This window comes from Mobula birostris, chromosome 1, assembly GCF_030028105.1.
Source record: "Mobula birostris isolate sMobBir1 chromosome 1, sMobBir1.hap1, whole genome shotgun sequence".
Taxonomy (NCBI): domain Eukaryota; kingdom Metazoa; phylum Chordata; class Chondrichthyes; order Myliobatiformes; family Myliobatidae; genus Mobula; species Mobula birostris.
Window position 1 is genome coordinate 70,773,683 of NC_092370.1, and position 17,376 is coordinate 70,791,058.

A 17,376-nucleotide genomic window follows, 5' to 3' on the forward strand; every position below is an offset into this window, starting at 1 on the left:
ATTAGTGTCTAATATTACCAAAAGTAAAGATGAATCAAAACTCTTGAGAAATTTGATAGACTTATGCTACACACATGTAAACCTCTGGCACTTTGAACAAAATACAACATTCCTGTGGTAACACCCTCCAATTTTATATTGCTTTGGCTGAGAGGGCACTGAATGGTATTTAACCATATACTTTGCGGTCCTGAAACTTATGACTCATGATAAGTAAAAAAGGTACACATGGAAAATTACAGTTGCAATATTATACTAAATAAAATGCAAATGTACAATGTAAAATTTTAATAAATAATGGACCACAATTTAAAGTCTGAAAAATGTTGCATAATATATTCAGTAGACTATCATAGATGATCATACATTATTCTACACCTTCATTAACAATAATCTACAATTAATTCTTACACAATATTATCAATCATTTCAATGTACTGCACTTTTTACCTGTGCAAGTTTTAAAAGCTGATTATCATGTTTCACTTTGAATCAGCTGATACAAGATATTTCACAGACAGCCTCCCTCATTCTTTGAGTTCTTGCTTCTGAACAAATATTTAGATATCACAGATATTTTGAAATGAAAGTATACTGCCTTCTTCTACCTTTTCTTATTTTTCCTCAGTATGATGATTAATTTCCTATTTGCTTCAAACCCCTGTTTTTTATTTTTTTTTTATTTTCATCCATTGCGGTCTTTCCCCACTTGACCTAATCTATGATTTTCTCATTTTCAGAAGTAAAGCAGTCATTTTATTTTGGCTTAACATGAATGTTGTGGGAGAGATGGAACCCAGTTGTGGAAAGAATGGAGGCCAGCCAAGGTCGAAGCATTAAGTAAATCCAAGTGAAAATGGAGACTCTGATCAGGACCTATTATGCAATTATGTTTAAAATGTTATTTCTTATCTTTGATATCAATCATATGTTAAGCATTTACATATAAAGCACATTATCTTACCTATAAATATAGACAATCTTTGAACCACAAATAAAAACAATAGCTTTCGTGGAACAGAATGCCTTTTTTTGGCTTGTTGGACAGCTCATATTTAATTCAGGTTAAATAGTAGTTTGTCCATTGATTGGATAATCACTTCAAAATGCTTTGTGATTTCTGTTTATTTCAATAATTGACTGGTTACAAACCACCACAATATTAGAAACCAAGCAAAGTTTAAAATAGTGCATTAACACAAATATTCAGACACTAACTAGGCTGTATATTATGTTGGTTTAAAGATAATTTTTAATCGAACATCCTTTGGGAAAATAAACCCATGCTAACATTTCACCACCACCAAATGCTACCATTTACCTGTAATTACAACATTTCTTTCAGAAAATTAGGATCATGAAATGAAAAGATGTGAAATGGGTCTCCTGTGTTTTGTCACTTATATATCCAAGAAGGTTATGTTCTTATTTGTTCACTTACAGTTTCAGAATGTTCAAAGATCAATAATTAACTTTATACCCAGTCATCCTCTAACAGAGCATCCTGTGTATTCACCTTACTACCTCAAGTGTTCAAAATCACATGTTATAAATATTTTTCAGTCCTTAAACCCAAAACTAACAACCACATGTTACTCTAGACAGAGCAGTGAATTCAGTCTCTCCTAAATAAAAGGAAAATATTCCTGACATGCTGAGGTAGAGAGCTTGCCAGGGCTGGTTGGAAGATAACAGTGGGAACTGCAAGCCCATCTGGTTTCCATTCTGCTAACACTCATGGTGTACTGTTAAAGACCGTCCAGATAACCAGCTCCAAAACACAAGGGAGAGAAGCCTGTGGAATTAATCTGTTACTCATACAACAGACTCATATCCCTCACGCTTAAATATCGCAGCATTCTACAAGTACTGAAGCATAAACTGTAATTATAAATCTGAAATCATGTTACTTCTATGTATCCCTGCACTTTAACACACACAATTAGTCCTAATACAGAACTTCCTTATGAAATCTGAAAGCTATCCAAAATAGTCACCCAAGCATCTCCATCTGCAGCACAGCTCTGCTGAGGATTAAAATTGCCTCCCCAACCCAGCAGACACACGCTTCTACTGTACTGACAGTTTGGTGTCAGCCAGGTTTCTTGTACAGCCAACCTACCCTGGATCAGATGGAGCCAGAACCAAGAGGTCCTGCAAATTAAATGTATTGCCACCATCTGCAACTCATTCAGTGCTGTTTAACACAATCAATTCATGATGGAGATAATGCTGAAATAATGGGCCAGTCCTAAACCATATCCAAAAAAAAAGCAAGCTTCTAGTAAAGTTAGTGACTTGATGTAAACTCAGAAAACATGGCTCAAGCCTTTGTAAATAAGCTCCATTTACTCTAGGTAGCAGAATCATTCTGAATGATTCACTTTTTTTTAAACAAAGCAAAGCTACAATGGAAACTCACAAAAGGATCTTTTCAATTGAACATATCAGATCTTTCTGCAAAAATACATTATTTCTAATTTAAAAGCATAATTATGGGAATGTTTTCTTTGCTCCTCTTTCATTCCCCCAGAAACTGAAACAAATTTATTCAAAATGAAAGTGATTATTTTATTTTAAAGAATGGATTCATTTGCTATACAGTAATAGTATTTTTAATTAAAAGCATTATGGCCAAGCCTAAATAGAAACAAAAAGTTGAGAGCAAAAACATGCAATATTTTTAATTTTGAGAAATGGCAAGTACTGACCAACTTTATGTTCAAGTTGGTTAAAGACAATTAAAAGACAGTAGCAAACTATGTAAATCATGCTTCCTGCAGCTTTGAAAAATATTATCTATGTTAACAGATGAATGTGTACCAAATTCCTTTATCCCAACAGTCTCCAGTATGTGAAAATCTTCAATGTATATAGAGCAATTGGAAATCCTTCACTGCACGCAGCCTATATTAATTATTCAGTCTGGTTTAAACAAGGTGCTCCTTTATACAAAGGGCTGACTTGGTGGGGCTGGCTTTTCAGGGATTACACATGGTGTTCAAGTGCATAAAGTACTATATGCATCATATCTCCAAAAGCAGATATTTACAGGTTTTGAATAAAATGTCGAAGAATTCAAGGAATCTCACAAACATTTGCTGGAATATTTCAGATTACCCACCCTCACTCCCACAAATTTCGCTGGATTTAATGTGCTAGTGCATTACTTCAGCAAAAAAAAAACAGTATATCTTAATTACAAAGTCGCCAGACTGAATTGAACAGTCATGTTTAGAACCGTTATCACCTACCAAGGGGGATAATTGGAAATGTCCTCAAACACAACCGAAGCTTATGCTGAAATTTAAAGCCAATATGTCAGGTTATGCCAAACACTAGGCACTGTGATACTTCTGGGCCTCCTCTCTAAGTGACTGGGTGTAGAGCAGTGTAAACCTTGCTGTGAGCCAAAAAGCTTGGGATGATGGCTCTGTAACCAATGCTGAAAATGTCTGCACTTGTGACCCCATCCCCTTAACTCATGCTGTTTGATAGTAATTATCCCTGTAATTAGAGGTTGGATAGGAGAATTGGTTTACGATTCTAATAGGACACTGGTAAGTCTGATTACAATCCAACCTGTATGTTTACATAAATAAGCAGATCCTCCAGTGCAGCAGATGCATAGGGTGCACGTCTCTTGTGATGTGTTAGAAAAGAATCTTGTCCTGTAGAACACAGGTGGAACATGCAAGACACAATCATCAAGATTCAAAGGCAGTCTTGGGAAGGAGAGCTCACTTGGTATGCAGAGGATGGTTCCTTGCCTTGAATACATTATGAACTTGCAGCATGCTAATATGCCATGCAATCATAAGCACCAGATGGAACAGTATGCCGTACATGTCCCATCAAACCTCTGCTTGTCAAGAAGATGTATTAGTGTCCCTGTACTGTTTTTTTTTCCTGCAATCCCCTCATTGTCCCCTAAGATTTACGCATTTCTTAGCATTCGGTTCCTCAATCCCTGAAGTACATATCCCAGGGGCTGCCTCATCTGTACTAGGTGGTTCCAAAAGCAGTGTTATTCCATTATATTAAATAAGGTGAGGGCTATGGGACTTCAGCAGGCTATCTGCACAGTGCCTGTGGGAGAGCTACCAATTGCTGAAGCACAAAAGCCTGCTCAGATATTTTTTTAAAAGACAAGGTCAAAGGCTTTTTTAATTTAATTCCAGCATTAAAAAGCAAAAAGATGGAAGAATTCCTCTTCTAAGTCTATTCTGCTAACTATATTTTTTGTAAAAATAAAAAAGGTATGCCCTTCTGAAAAAATTCCATATAGAATTTTAAAGAAATTTAAAAGTGTTCATCCATTATAATACAGATGTATAGCCCTAAATTTTGATGCAATAGACAAGCTGTGTTTTACAGATTGGATATAGCATTCAGTCCATTAACCCTTTGATTTACTTTGTTTTAGGCAACCTTTACTGCAAGTATATTTAGTTGGCTTGGAATATTCTATGTACAGCAATGCAAGACTAGTATTGTTTAACAAAAAAATGAAATGTTTTAAACCACAAAGCAATACTTAGGCAGAAAGCAAAAATACATACATACTTTGTGCATGTATTTGCATACATACTTCATGTAAAAACAATAAACAAAACTACTCCTTTAATGGTTATCTTTTATATTTAAAAAAATAACTAATTACAGAATGTGGACAGATTGTCCAAAACTAGATATTAAATATTGTAAACCCTTTGCCCTTTGTGAGATACTGCTTGCCTAAAGATGCCATATGTGACCCTCATGAAGCTTGTGGTCAGCCACTCTTCAAGATGCTGCGGAAGGAAAACTGCCACAGCATACCAGGTCTCTGGGACCCCAATATGAAAATCATTTGGCTCATTACATTAGTCAGCCTACTATAAGCAAAAAAGCTAATGTTTTATTTTGTTTTTCAAGTGACTGGTATTATTTAAACACCTTGTTGAAGAAATGCAGAAAACCCTATCCTTAAGCCACAGGGAGAACTTGATTCAACCTGAGCTCACAGAATAAACCTTAACTAATTTTAGCTAAAAGTATTTTTACAGAAATAACAGAAAAGAAAAATATGGACATGTCATATTTCAAAACTACTGAAAAAAAATCGGACGTGCCCACTAGAAAACAGATTGGCACCTTATAGACAAAGCACGATCTGCTCCTTTGTTCATATTTATCAAAGTATAGCATGTACCTGGAATTCTCCACAACATTAAATGTACATTTGCAGACTGTAGAAAGTATTTATTGAAAAATTAATTAAAAATCTATAAACCAATATACTGTTTATTTGAAGTATTTCTAACAGTACCATAGAAATCTGTGTTAAAATAATGTTTCTTCTGCAAATAAAATGCAGGCAAGTCTCCTACTTATTCAAAAAAAAAGGACTGGCGGCAGAATGGCTGTTTATTTCTACTGGGACCAGCTCAGTGCTGTCTGCAAGTATTTTGAAAATATCACATGACATAGCCATGTGTTAAAAATTACAGCCAGTTAAGTTCTCTGCTAAGAAAAATATGTGGACAATTTATGAAATGCGCCCCAGGATGGAGATGTCCTAAGTAGAACCAGATTTCGAAAACAGAACCAATTTTGAAATATAAAGAAAAAGAGCTGTGGCCACATCTGGACAGCAGAAGTTAAGAGGGTGGTCTGACCTAATGCCAGGCCATTTCTATTAGAACAGTATCATTTTGTACTACAATGACCATGATCACTGATGGTCTTTCACGGAAATGACCCTGAGCAATGCCAGATGCATTAAGGGTGCCGTATTTATAAGCCTGCATCTGTTCTTTCGAAGTACTGTACAGGGTTCACAAGATTTGCTTTGTGAAACTGTACACTATAGTAGCCTCCCTCACAAACACTCCCTTGTATACAACAGCCTGATAGGACACACAGTTTATTACATGGATATTCATGGGCAAACCACATCCAAAAGCACTTTTTTTTTCATTATGTAGTGAAATATATGTTTGTAATTTACACAAGAACAATTTAAACACTAAAGATTAACACAAATGTTTGCTTACACTAACAAAAATTGCCCTTAAGGTTTTATTTCCCCCTTAAAGTCTTGGAAGAAACACAAGCATGATAGAAAGACTAAATGGAAATCCTGAAGAAATAAAGGCAATGTATAATTTTATTTATTTAAATAATTATGTCAGCCCCTTTGCCCTATTTACTGTAATTATGTTTAAAGAAGTTTTCTTGTGTTTTATAGCTAGCCCCTTAACTTTTTAAAAAAATATTCTCCAACACTGATGATGTTGATCAGATTTTGCTTTTAAACAATGAGATGTGGAAACAGACCTCATCAGGATACTGTTGCTTATTTTGAAGTCAAATCATGGCACCCAGCATGTATGTTTACTGGTCAAAGGATCACTTTAAATATTAAAAAAATCATATTGTTCCAAATAACCAAGGATAAAAGCTCTCAGCACATCATCAACTTTAGAGTTGAAAGCAGTCAATGTTATTAAACTTTAGAAAATACACCAGAATAGAAATTTTTCCCAAATTAGAAGTTGTATAGATAAAGTTTATGGACCTAATTGTACTTTTTAAAAAAAAAGCTACAATTACACATAGCTTTTTCTCAATGAGAGAGAAATTTCATAACAGTTGTAGAGGAAAATTTGTGGAGACAATCTTAACATATTGTATAAACGGATATCAAAAATAGTCAAGTGTCAGATATGCTCAAAAAGATTAAATCCCACACATGCTGTGGTTACACACATCTGTTATTAGCAGATTAAGTACATTACAAGGACTGACAGTAGAGCACAGCACACCAGCTTTTACATATCACCGTGAAAACAATACAACCCATAGCAACTACTCAGGGGTAGAAACCGTAGCCTGAAATCCATTAACATAAATGTGTTGGAAACAAGCAGCATCCTATGTGAAGGCATGAGATTTAAGAGCTCAGTATGATGGTCAGAAATTTTCTAAATCCCCCAAGAAAAATATTCTTCAACAACTGGCAATACCTACACGTAGCAGAATGGACAAGCAGATACAGTTTCAAAACACCATCTGTGAAGAGTACTCTCCTTTAAACAGCAGCCACTCTGGACTTCTAACCAAATAATCTGTAAACAAACAGCTGTGCGCTTTCAGTTTCTCTTGATACATATTTTATCTTAAGACAATATAACATCATCAGCCACATGGCTTAACAATTCACACACAACATATAGCTAATAAAATGTGACATGTTGCATTCAAAACAAGATCTATCATCAAGGCAATAAATGATTATAATTTCACTTCTAGGGTGACAATTTCTAAAGCAAATATCCTGTCTATGTTACTCGCAGTCAGTGAAGAGGTCACTTCACACCACTCACCTGGCATTAGTGAATGAGCAACATACCTCTACTCTCTTCTGCGGAAAAAAAAGGAATACACTACTAGAGTCAGTAGACCTACTGCCTCCCTGCTCTGGAATGATCAGAGAAAACTGACAGCCATAAGGCTGGCTGCGGCACCCTACCTAGAGGCAGGAAACTGGGTGCGTGCTTTTGCCAGGCATAGACAGATGGAGAGCTGACACTGCGAATTGTACTTGGAGCAGAAATGTGAATGATGGCAGGAGCACATGTGGCCTTGCACCAAGCCTAGTCTCTTCAGGCAGAACAATGACAGGGATGTGTGCACAAATTATCTCTGCCCGAGACCCTCATCCGATTTCTTTCACTGTATCTTTCTTACCAGGTCCAACGCAGAGGAGGGCAGGGAAGACGTCGGCCACAGGGGTACTTTCTTGTGAAGACTTCAGATAATCTGTGCCGTTCTCTAAAAAAATGGAAATATAAATCTTTGATTTGTTTGTCCCCACTCCTTACAATCCTTCCCCTATAATGCATGTAGTATTTCTTCTGCCTTCTTTACAGCATATGATTCACATGTGTCTGAATATAGATTCCACCAGCATTCAGCCTCTGTCAATGCAAATGCATTTTTTCCCTGTAGCCGCCTTAAACCGCTGATGAAATCCATGTGGGAACACAGGAAAAACTGACCTTTTTTTTTGAGAGCGATGAATATGCTCTGTTCACATATGGATCAATCTATGGCTCTCTGACAACTGATGTCAGTTAACAAACACTCACAGCAGTACTGCAGCCAATAAGCTGTTTCCTAATGTAATGCAGCTCTTAAAGGGGGGGGGGGATGGAAATCCAATGTAGTCAGGAGCACCTCAAAAGCTTAAGAACAGAAATAATTGTCAGCTCTTCTTTAACAAACACCAACTATCAAAGGATTACACAATAAGCATTTTTAATTTTTTTTTGTCTCTCGTCTTGCAGCGCCTCTTCTAAATGCCAAGTCCATATCCTCAAAACAGTAATTGTGGCTTCAGATTGATCCACATTAACATGGACCAATTCCTTAGGGATTCTCACCTAGTGGTTTATCAGTGAAAGGAATGACAAGACAAGAATGCTTATGCATTGGATACTCCTCTGGTGTTTTCTGGAACCGTCAGCTGCATCAGGCCTTTATCTCTAGGTTATTTAATTACAGGAAAGGTGCCACACATGTGGCAGCATCCCCCACTTTAGTTTAATCCAAGCGGCTGTAATTTGCAGTCAGTACAATTCAGTGCACTTTAACTACTCTTGATATTAGTAGTAAGGAAAAAAAAATCATCTGTTGTCGTAAATCTGTGCATAAATTCGTCAGCACCCAAAAATAGAGCAACAGTCTGAAATAATGACAATGTCAAACCAGGTGATCAGATTTAATTCAAGGCAACACCAAAGAGCACAATAAAGTCTGCAGCATAAATAGTAATGGATTCAGTTGAAATCTGAAAATTTAGTATCTTCTTAGTATTTGGTATTACTTTTTTCAACATTAATTTAATTTCAAATAAGGGAAGCTAAAAGTAAACAATTATTGTCATCGCTTGAGAAAAACTTTGCCTGCAATCACTCAATTATTCACATAATTAAATATTATCACCATGAAACTTACATACAAATGGACCTGGAATTACTAAAAATACTTAAACAAGAACTAGCTTTTAATACATATTTCAGGAAGAAATGATCACCAAAAATATGCAAAGAATGGGGATCAGACAGGCACACGTTAAACGCACAGATTTTAAAAAAGGATAAGGACTTTAACAATTTTAAATTTTAAAACAAAATTTCTGCCACAGTGCTATGGAACACTAAGTTAACTCTGAGATCAGCTATACACCACCTGCACCAGGATTTTTTTCTACAAGTTTCCTTAACTATAAATTGACAACATATACACTAAATTTGTGCCTCCACAGTAGATATTAAGTGAGTTAATTCAAAAGAACTGACACCTCATTGACAGAAATTGAACGTAATACTCGCAACCAAATAGCTTTCTACCCCATCTGCTCCTGTTTCTTGTTGGGCTTTCATAGAGGAATTAATAGTTTCATATATTCAAGCCACCAAATAAAAGGACTCATTTAAGTTAGACTGCATTAACAAAAGAGGAAAAAGAATAATAATAAAAAAGGCAAAATGAATTCAAATAAAGCATTTTACTCTCAGAGTTTTGCTTTAACAAAGTTCAATGAAGCCTTTTCTGACTTTTGTGCAAGACTTGATAAACTGAATAACATAGCACTCAATGATGAGCCAATGATCAATTGATGAATGGTTATTAAGATCCCCTCATCTTATGGTAGGTCTTTCTACAAAATGCCACACCAGCTTGGAGGGCGGACTCACCAATGTACAAATTTCCTCGCTTGCTTGTTTCCCTTTCATTCTCGGACCACTGGTCATCAATTGGGCTGACATATTAGAAAATAATCTTTTATGGCCAAATGGTAGTGAACAGAAATGAAGGCATTAGTATGCTTTGAAATTCAAATCTCTCATTTTTGACTCTAAAGGGTCTGATTTTCCACACAGCTGGAAGCTATTAGTGGTTTCTTAAAGCCTCCTGCTGGCAAGGCTGACCCACCCATGTGAAATCTGTCAGGGAGGGACAACTCTCGCACTTCTTCATAAACAGGCCAGGAGAGTTCACTTTCCTGTGCTTCTACAGTACCACAGCTGAAGTGTTTCTCTCCATGCACAATCATTTCACTGCTTTCCCCCCACCCTCCCTTCCCTCAACCCTTTATTATCTGACTGATGATGAGTTAGCTCTGCTGAAATGCAAGGGTGAGAGCTTATGCTTCAATTAACTTTCTTTCCTCTGTGCTGGATGCTGGAGATAAAAAAAATGTAAGGCTTACTATGTTGGTTACCATCTGGACCACTCTCTGAATGTTACCCCCACAACATACTGCACGTAAAATGTCAAGGTCTTCCCTCATTCTGTGAATTAAATTCATGTTTTATCTCTGTTTACACTTGGCTGAAATTGCCACTAATTAACTGTGTGGTATAAAGGTCTTGCACAATGTATAAAGATACAAGTTTTATAATGTCCCATCTTTCTGTGTGTATATTTACGCAACAACTAGAGATTTTTCAAGGACCACTTACTCCACACAGGTATAGAAATATTCATCAATAAACAGTTTAGACAGTTCCAAAGATTACAAGTGACAATTTGATCGCCTAAAACTTATAAGTAAGAGAAGATGACTTCTGTGGTATCTCAAGCAATATTTCTTAAAAATGTACCACGGCATGTCACAAGAAACACTGCAGAGACCCCCCCCCCCCCCCGAACCCCAACCCAACAGCAACCAAATAAACCACTAGGTGGAGCTGATCATACAGCACAGCAGGTGAAGAGAATGTTGGGATCAGCTGTTCAGAGTGCTGCAGAACCACTCACTAAACTACCAGGAGGCTCATTATCTGTAAAACATTTGGGTTTATTTTACACAGGTAACCGTATTTTCTACTTCTTAGTTCTATGTCATTGTAGGTTGAGAATGTTTTTATTTATTTAACGAAACATGACATATGAATATATACATATATAAACAATTCAAATTCAATAATATACTGACAGCATATTTATAATAAAGTGCTTTCCTTCCTTGTCCCTGACCAATATTTATCTTGTGAATAAATTAAGTTCTTCAGATTCAATATCTACATTGATTGAAATAAACTTAGCACAGATTTTAAGTGGCTTTCTTTTCATATGTTGCCATAATTGCTGAAGATGGTGTAAATTCTAACCTCCGATGCAAAGAGAAATAGAATGAGCAAAGAGCCAATTCCTTTGTACACGACAGCAGGCATCTGTCAGTGCTTAAGGGGCTGGGAGGGAGTAGTACTGGCAGGAACCCGGATTCCTGACCAAACCCTCTTTAACACAATGAATCCTGAATGAAAGGAACCCAGGCTAGGCAGAGATAGCATGCTGTCAGGAACCAGCCTTGACGTTTGTGAATGAACAGGACTGGCTTGCAGGATGTTAGAGCAACAAACTGTGGCTCAAGATACTGAATTTTCACACAGTTGCCACTGGATGTTTTGCTCCTCAGGTTGTTAAACACGGAAGTAGGAATGCCGTGTACGAGTCTGACCTATGCTTAAGGCTCCACAGAAACTCTGATCTGCTTCCGCTCGAACACGCGGAGTATCAACAGAAAACAGTCTTTTTTTCCTGAACCACCCATACAGTTTGGGCTAAACCACAAAATGCACAAAAATAACATCATCCAGTCTGAAATGTTACCATATTTTACAAGTAAAAGGTGTTCTACAACATCTACTTAGATATTTCTAAAAGGAAACATAATAGAAACACCAGTGTCTCAAAGCCATCTGGTTAGAGACTCTGATCTCAGAGACATTTTTTCTTTCAAAGCATTCACAAATCAGATGCATATGATCAGTTTTTTTTGTGAAGTTTTCCCAGCCTTTACAAAGGAAGCTTGAATCTGAGTTATTTATTGACCGGTTATTATTTATTGACATGATGATTAAAGTATTTTCAGACTGCACTCATTGATTTGTACAATGCAATCAAACATGGTCTTATGTTGAAAAAGTCTTTGCAATGCCAAACCCACAGCATAACAACTATATATAGCAAAAACAAAAGGATATGCTTTGTAAACTCAGATACTGTTAATATGGTGAAACTGTAGGTCTTAGAAAATATTCTTTATAGGGATGTCAGGAACATTATCATGTATCTTTAATAAGTAACATAGTTTAAAGTATTCTAACAATGCAGAACAGGGAATAATACTCCTGAAACAAGTAGAAGCAATAGGGTTAAAACACTGAAGTTTCATCTTAACATGCAATTCTAAAAATTAAAAAGCCCACCACACTTAAGTGAATTGCCGGACTTCATATCATATTAAACAATCAGTCTTATTTTATTGTTCTCCAACAGACTGGATTGGGTACCATAGTTGCTTGCATAATGCCTTACAGCACCAGCACCAGCAATCATGGAACAATTCCCGCGCTTCCTGTAAGGAGTTTGTACATTTTCCCCGTGAATGCGTCGATTTCCTCCCACATTCCAAAGACGAATGGGTTAGTAAGGGTTAGTAAGCTATGGACATGCTATGTTGATGCTAGAAAAATGGAAATACTTGCTTTCAAGTATTTTTTCATTTTTTCAAGAAAAAATGCTTTCAACACGTACTCGGATTGGTTTGGCAGCTCAGCAGCGTAGCGGTTAGCACCAACGTTTGAGGGGTTCAATTCCTGCCATTGTCTGTAAGGAATTTGTACATTCTCCCCATGACTGTTTAGGTCTTCTCCTCGTGCTTTGGTTTCCTCCCACATTCCAAAGATGAACAGGTTAGTGTCAATAAGTTGAGGGCATGCATTGTTGGCACTGGAAGCATGGTGATACTTGCAGGCTGCCCCCAACGCATCTTTGGACTGTGTTGGTCGTTGATGCAAAGATGCATTTCACTGTACATTTTGACGTCTTAATGTACATGTGACAAATAACACTATTCTTTATATTACCAAAAATGTCCAATATATACATATTGAACTCCTGAATGAACTGATGCCTATTCATTAAATACACTTACAAACATCAAATCTTCACTTTTTAAACATGACCATTCTCACTGAAGCAGATTAATCAATTTTTGTGTTCATGTGACACAAACAAATAGTACCCGATGGAGGGTTAAAAATTCAAAAGAACTACAAATACCACATTCCTCTGGGCTATACAACAGCTTGTACAAATTTACCAAACGCCACTGAATAAAAATAGTACAAATGAGTAACTCCAATGTAATGCACTGTATAAATCTGCCCCTCCTCCTTCACTGATTAAAATAGTTTTGACAGATCAGTGTAGCAGAGCCCACTGATCGTCAGCTCTGACCTGATTGAGTCCTCCTTCTGTTCAAAAATACCTTCCTGTGGAAAATTATAGGCAAAGTCACAGGTAAGGTAACATCCCCAACAACATGTATAAATTTGCATTCAGTGTTTTAGATAGGTGTGCCTTACCAGTAATTCATGCCAAATATAAAGCTTCAGCAATTAACATTTGAAGAAAAAGTTAAACCTGTTTTGCTGATGGCTATATTTATGCAGGCAGCAGAGGCCAAGATCTCTAGAGCACAGAAGGAGTGTGCATTAACCGTTACAGGGAGCTCAAAATTATCAAAACAGGGTAGATATCCAAGTCTTGGACACTCCAACCAATACACTGTGAGATAGAGAATACAGCACATTTCCTACATGAAAGGGTGATCCTGTCTCCACAAATTATTTCAGTACTTGCATCCTTCCAAGATCTACTGAATTTTCCCCAGATGAAAACCAGTAGAAGCTCCAATAAGGTATTTAGAAGGATCTCAGAACTGTAAAGCACTAGAGGGAACTGATCAATCCCACTTGCTCTCTTCCACTACTTTTGCAAAGCAGCTAAATTTCTCCAATGATATTCAGGTGGATTTCTTTAGTGCACAATTACGGGCATGTCTCATTCACCTTGATTATGACAGTGGCCATATGATAGTGATTTAGAATGAGTCTGCTTCAATGGAAAGCAGCTCCATGCTGTTTCAATTATGCCAGCCTAAATCTTGTGCCTGGATGTCCAACAAGGAGATGTGGTTTGATGGTTCTTTAAAGCTTGGTTCATTGAGTTTTTCAATCTCCACAAAGCTGTTTGACAATAGTTCTGGATAAGATTATGGAGCTGAAGGGAGCAAATTGTGTTCAAAGTGAGTTGCAGGCAGATAAGGCAATAAATGCACAGCATCTTCCTCAGGGTGCTTTGGCATACTTCAGAAATGTAGCTTTTTTTCAGGACTCAGTGATTACTAACTGGTGTAACTGAAATATATGTGCAGGTAACTGTTAATCTCATCAGGACTGTGTTGATTCCAACACCAACTTCCCACTTGCATCTCTGTCATCTATATCCTTTAATGTTTTTTTCAGATATGTATCCAATGTGTTTTTAAATAGTGCTGTATTCCCTGCCTCATTAGCCAGCTGCAATAAAGTACTCCAATCTAAGAAGTTCAATGAAAAAAATTCTTTCAACATTCCTTTCTTTCTTTGAATCATAACCCTAAATTTATGTTGGTAATCTGATTTAAAAAAACAACTTTATATTTGTTAAAAGAAAACATGGGAAGATTTAGAGATTGTGTGGTTATAAGGTGAACTTTTTTTTGAGAACGCATCGAAGGCTGGTTTCTTATACATTTGTTTCCAGAATGTGGACTGATTAAAAGAGAAACTGCAGAAGAAGCATGCTGTTATTCGCAGCAGCATCTGCTTTTATTTTGCTTCACTTTGTTTTGTTCATTTTTAGGAAGTAAGAAGTTCAAATCCAGGAATTTGAGATAAGAGCTCCAGGGAGACAATGCCCCAAGTCAGAAATAGCAGCTGAAGATACAAAGTCGCATTTTTGGCTACCTCGCCAATCTTCTATTCAAATGAAAGTTCCTTTCTCTATTTCACTGGCCTTCCTATTCTACTTGATGAATTCCAATTGTTTTGCTGGTTTGACCAGACTCCTTTCTGCTACTCCTCGCCTAATTTCCTTCGTCTCTTTCAAACTATAGATGACTTTGGCCTCTAGCCTGGTTATCAATCTTTACCCTGACAAAAGGCCTAAATGAGAACCAGATAATAAACTGCACCCTCCCTCTCATAATTAGGAGCCCTTTCTGATTTTACGAACAGGGAGAAATCTCATTTAATTTTCACTTCCATTGGTAACAAAAACAGCATTATTTAGATTTTACATGTAATAATACAAAAGAAACTAATAACTTTAGATGTTAGTAGAAATTTGCCAGACTGAAATGTTTCAAGATCAGCATGCAAAAGCATGTGTTCATGAATAATTTGTCAATGCTACCAATACATGTGAGTAGTTTACAACCACAGTCACTTTCAGATTGGCAATTTACAGGATTAAGTTTTTAACACAAGTTCACCTACCAACCGTATATCTGTAAGTAGAGGCAGGTATACAAGCACAAGATAGCAAACAGCATTTGCAAAAGCATATTTAAAGTAAAAACCATCAATAATGCCACCTATGAGCACAAGAAGAGTTTACAATTGGAAAATACCTTTCACCACTTTGGAATGTTTCCAAAAAGCCTTATGAAGTACCTGTGAACTCAACTCACTGCTGTAACATAGCATCAATTCCTACATAGCAAAATCCCATAAACACTAATTTGTTAACAGCCAGATAATCTGCTTTAATGATGTTGATTAAAGGATAAGTATTAGCCAAAACATCAGGGATAACACCTCTGCTCTTCTTCAAAATAGTGCCCTGGGATCCCTTACGTCACCTGACAGCGCAGAAAGAGTCTCAGTTTAATGTTTCATCCAAAAAAGACATCCTGATAGTGCAGTCCTTCCTTGCTATCATACATTTATCCTATTGTTACAGCACCGATGGAATACTAACCCTTCCTGTCAAAACACAGAGCTTACACTAAATTTGTAAAAAAATTTTCTAAAGTAACTCCAAAAAACATGCCCAGATATAAATTCAAGGTAAACAAACTATATCTAAAAATATCAAGTTATGAATAATGATTAAGAAAATCCAGAAACCAAGAGGCTAATTAACAACTAGCCCTTTACACCACTAACGAGGATGAAAGCTGCACACAAATAAAAAAACTGCATGATGTACTTAAAAGGTCACCTAAATTACTACCTAAGTAAATGAAAGTAACTTTCACTTTTCATAGAATTGAAGGGATTACATTTAAAATACTTGGGAACCCTTTACTCTATTTTTGTCAGGTAACTGCCATATAAATACAGACCACTCTACTGCAGTGAACATCAGACAACACAGAATTATGAAGCGGTTTGAGATGGCAAACAATGAAAGATTTTTTCCACTAGTTATCAAAACTTAAGAGTAAATATCAAAAGGTTATCTCTGATAGGTAACAAATCATTAAGTATCATCTAGTCTCATTTCATGGAAGCCTGCTTACAAATCAGAGGTTTGTGAATTTAAGCCTCATTGTAAACTAAACCAATACTCCAAAGTTATGGAAGCGTGGATCTACAAGACTGTCATTCACATGCAACCTTTCTGCTTACTCAGGTGATCATATAAGATCCCATGTAGTATTTCGACTAGAGGAAGAAAGGGAAAGGACTTATGCTTATACCCAACTTCCTTCAGTTACCAACAGCTGTGATGGAAATTAGGTTTCACCCCTTTTTTGTGTACTAAAATTACAGTATATTTCCAATAGGAAATAGAATACAGTAGTATTGAAATTGGCTAAAAATGTTTAAAACATCACTACATAATCATATCTCTATGGAATCATGTGCTAAATTAGGTCCTGCATAGCCCTGACAGGAACAGCACAAGAAGTAGTCCTGATGAAGGGTCTTGGGCAGAAACATCAGCCGTTCATTTCCCTCCAAAGATGCTGTCTGACCTGCTGAATTCCTCCAGCATTTTGACTGTGAAGCTCCTAACTTAATGTGCCTTTGCCATAATGATCACTGAGAAGACTGCAGATCTCAAAGACACTTTTCTGCAGGCAACCACAAGCAGCTGCATAAAAGGTCAGTCTGGATATGAAGGAAAATGCAAGGGAAAACCGGCACACTTCCCTGATGGCCTGCCCCATTCAAATCACTTCAAAGAATGGAATGTTACTGACGTGGCTTTGATGTGCAGAATATAAAAATCTTCAGTTTGTGACGGAATAACCAGCACTGAGGTTTGGGGCTGGCAGATCCATTGTGGAAGCAATGTCAAAATGTCCAAATGTTCTCAGTACAACATACTCCTAGTTTGTTATGAGTTTTCTAACAAGTTTGTTGGTTGCACCCAAAAGCCCCTACTTATGTTGACAAGGGGAAAATATGTAATATTTAGCATATGACATCATTACCTGCAAAATTAATACTAGGAAAATAATGGCCATACTAATATGAG

At 36.7% G+C, this 17,376-nt stretch overlaps 1 protein-coding gene across 8 annotated transcripts in view; it reads right to left on the reverse strand.

The window, feature by feature from the left end:
- The window catches only part of runx1t1 (RUNX1 partner transcriptional co-repressor 1), a 97,103-nt gene that overhangs the window by 70,786 nt on the left and 8,941 nt on the right, over positions 1-17,376 (reverse strand). For 4 of the 8 annotated variants that reach the window (XM_072256886.1, XM_072256877.1, XM_072256869.1 and 1 more), the window contains exon 2: positions 7,735-7,818. The exons of 3 other annotated variants lie outside the window; for them this stretch is intronic. Coding sequence is in view for 3 of the 5 variants with exons in the window: in XM_072256877.1 (XP_072112978.1) it covers positions 7,735-7,818 (84 nt within the window). In the remaining 2 variants the exon portion in view is untranslated. Of the gene's footprint in view, positions 1-7,734; positions 7,819-8,045; positions 8,067-17,376 lie in introns of those variants that run through there. One more of the 8 variants, XM_072256903.1, reaches the window with a different exon arrangement.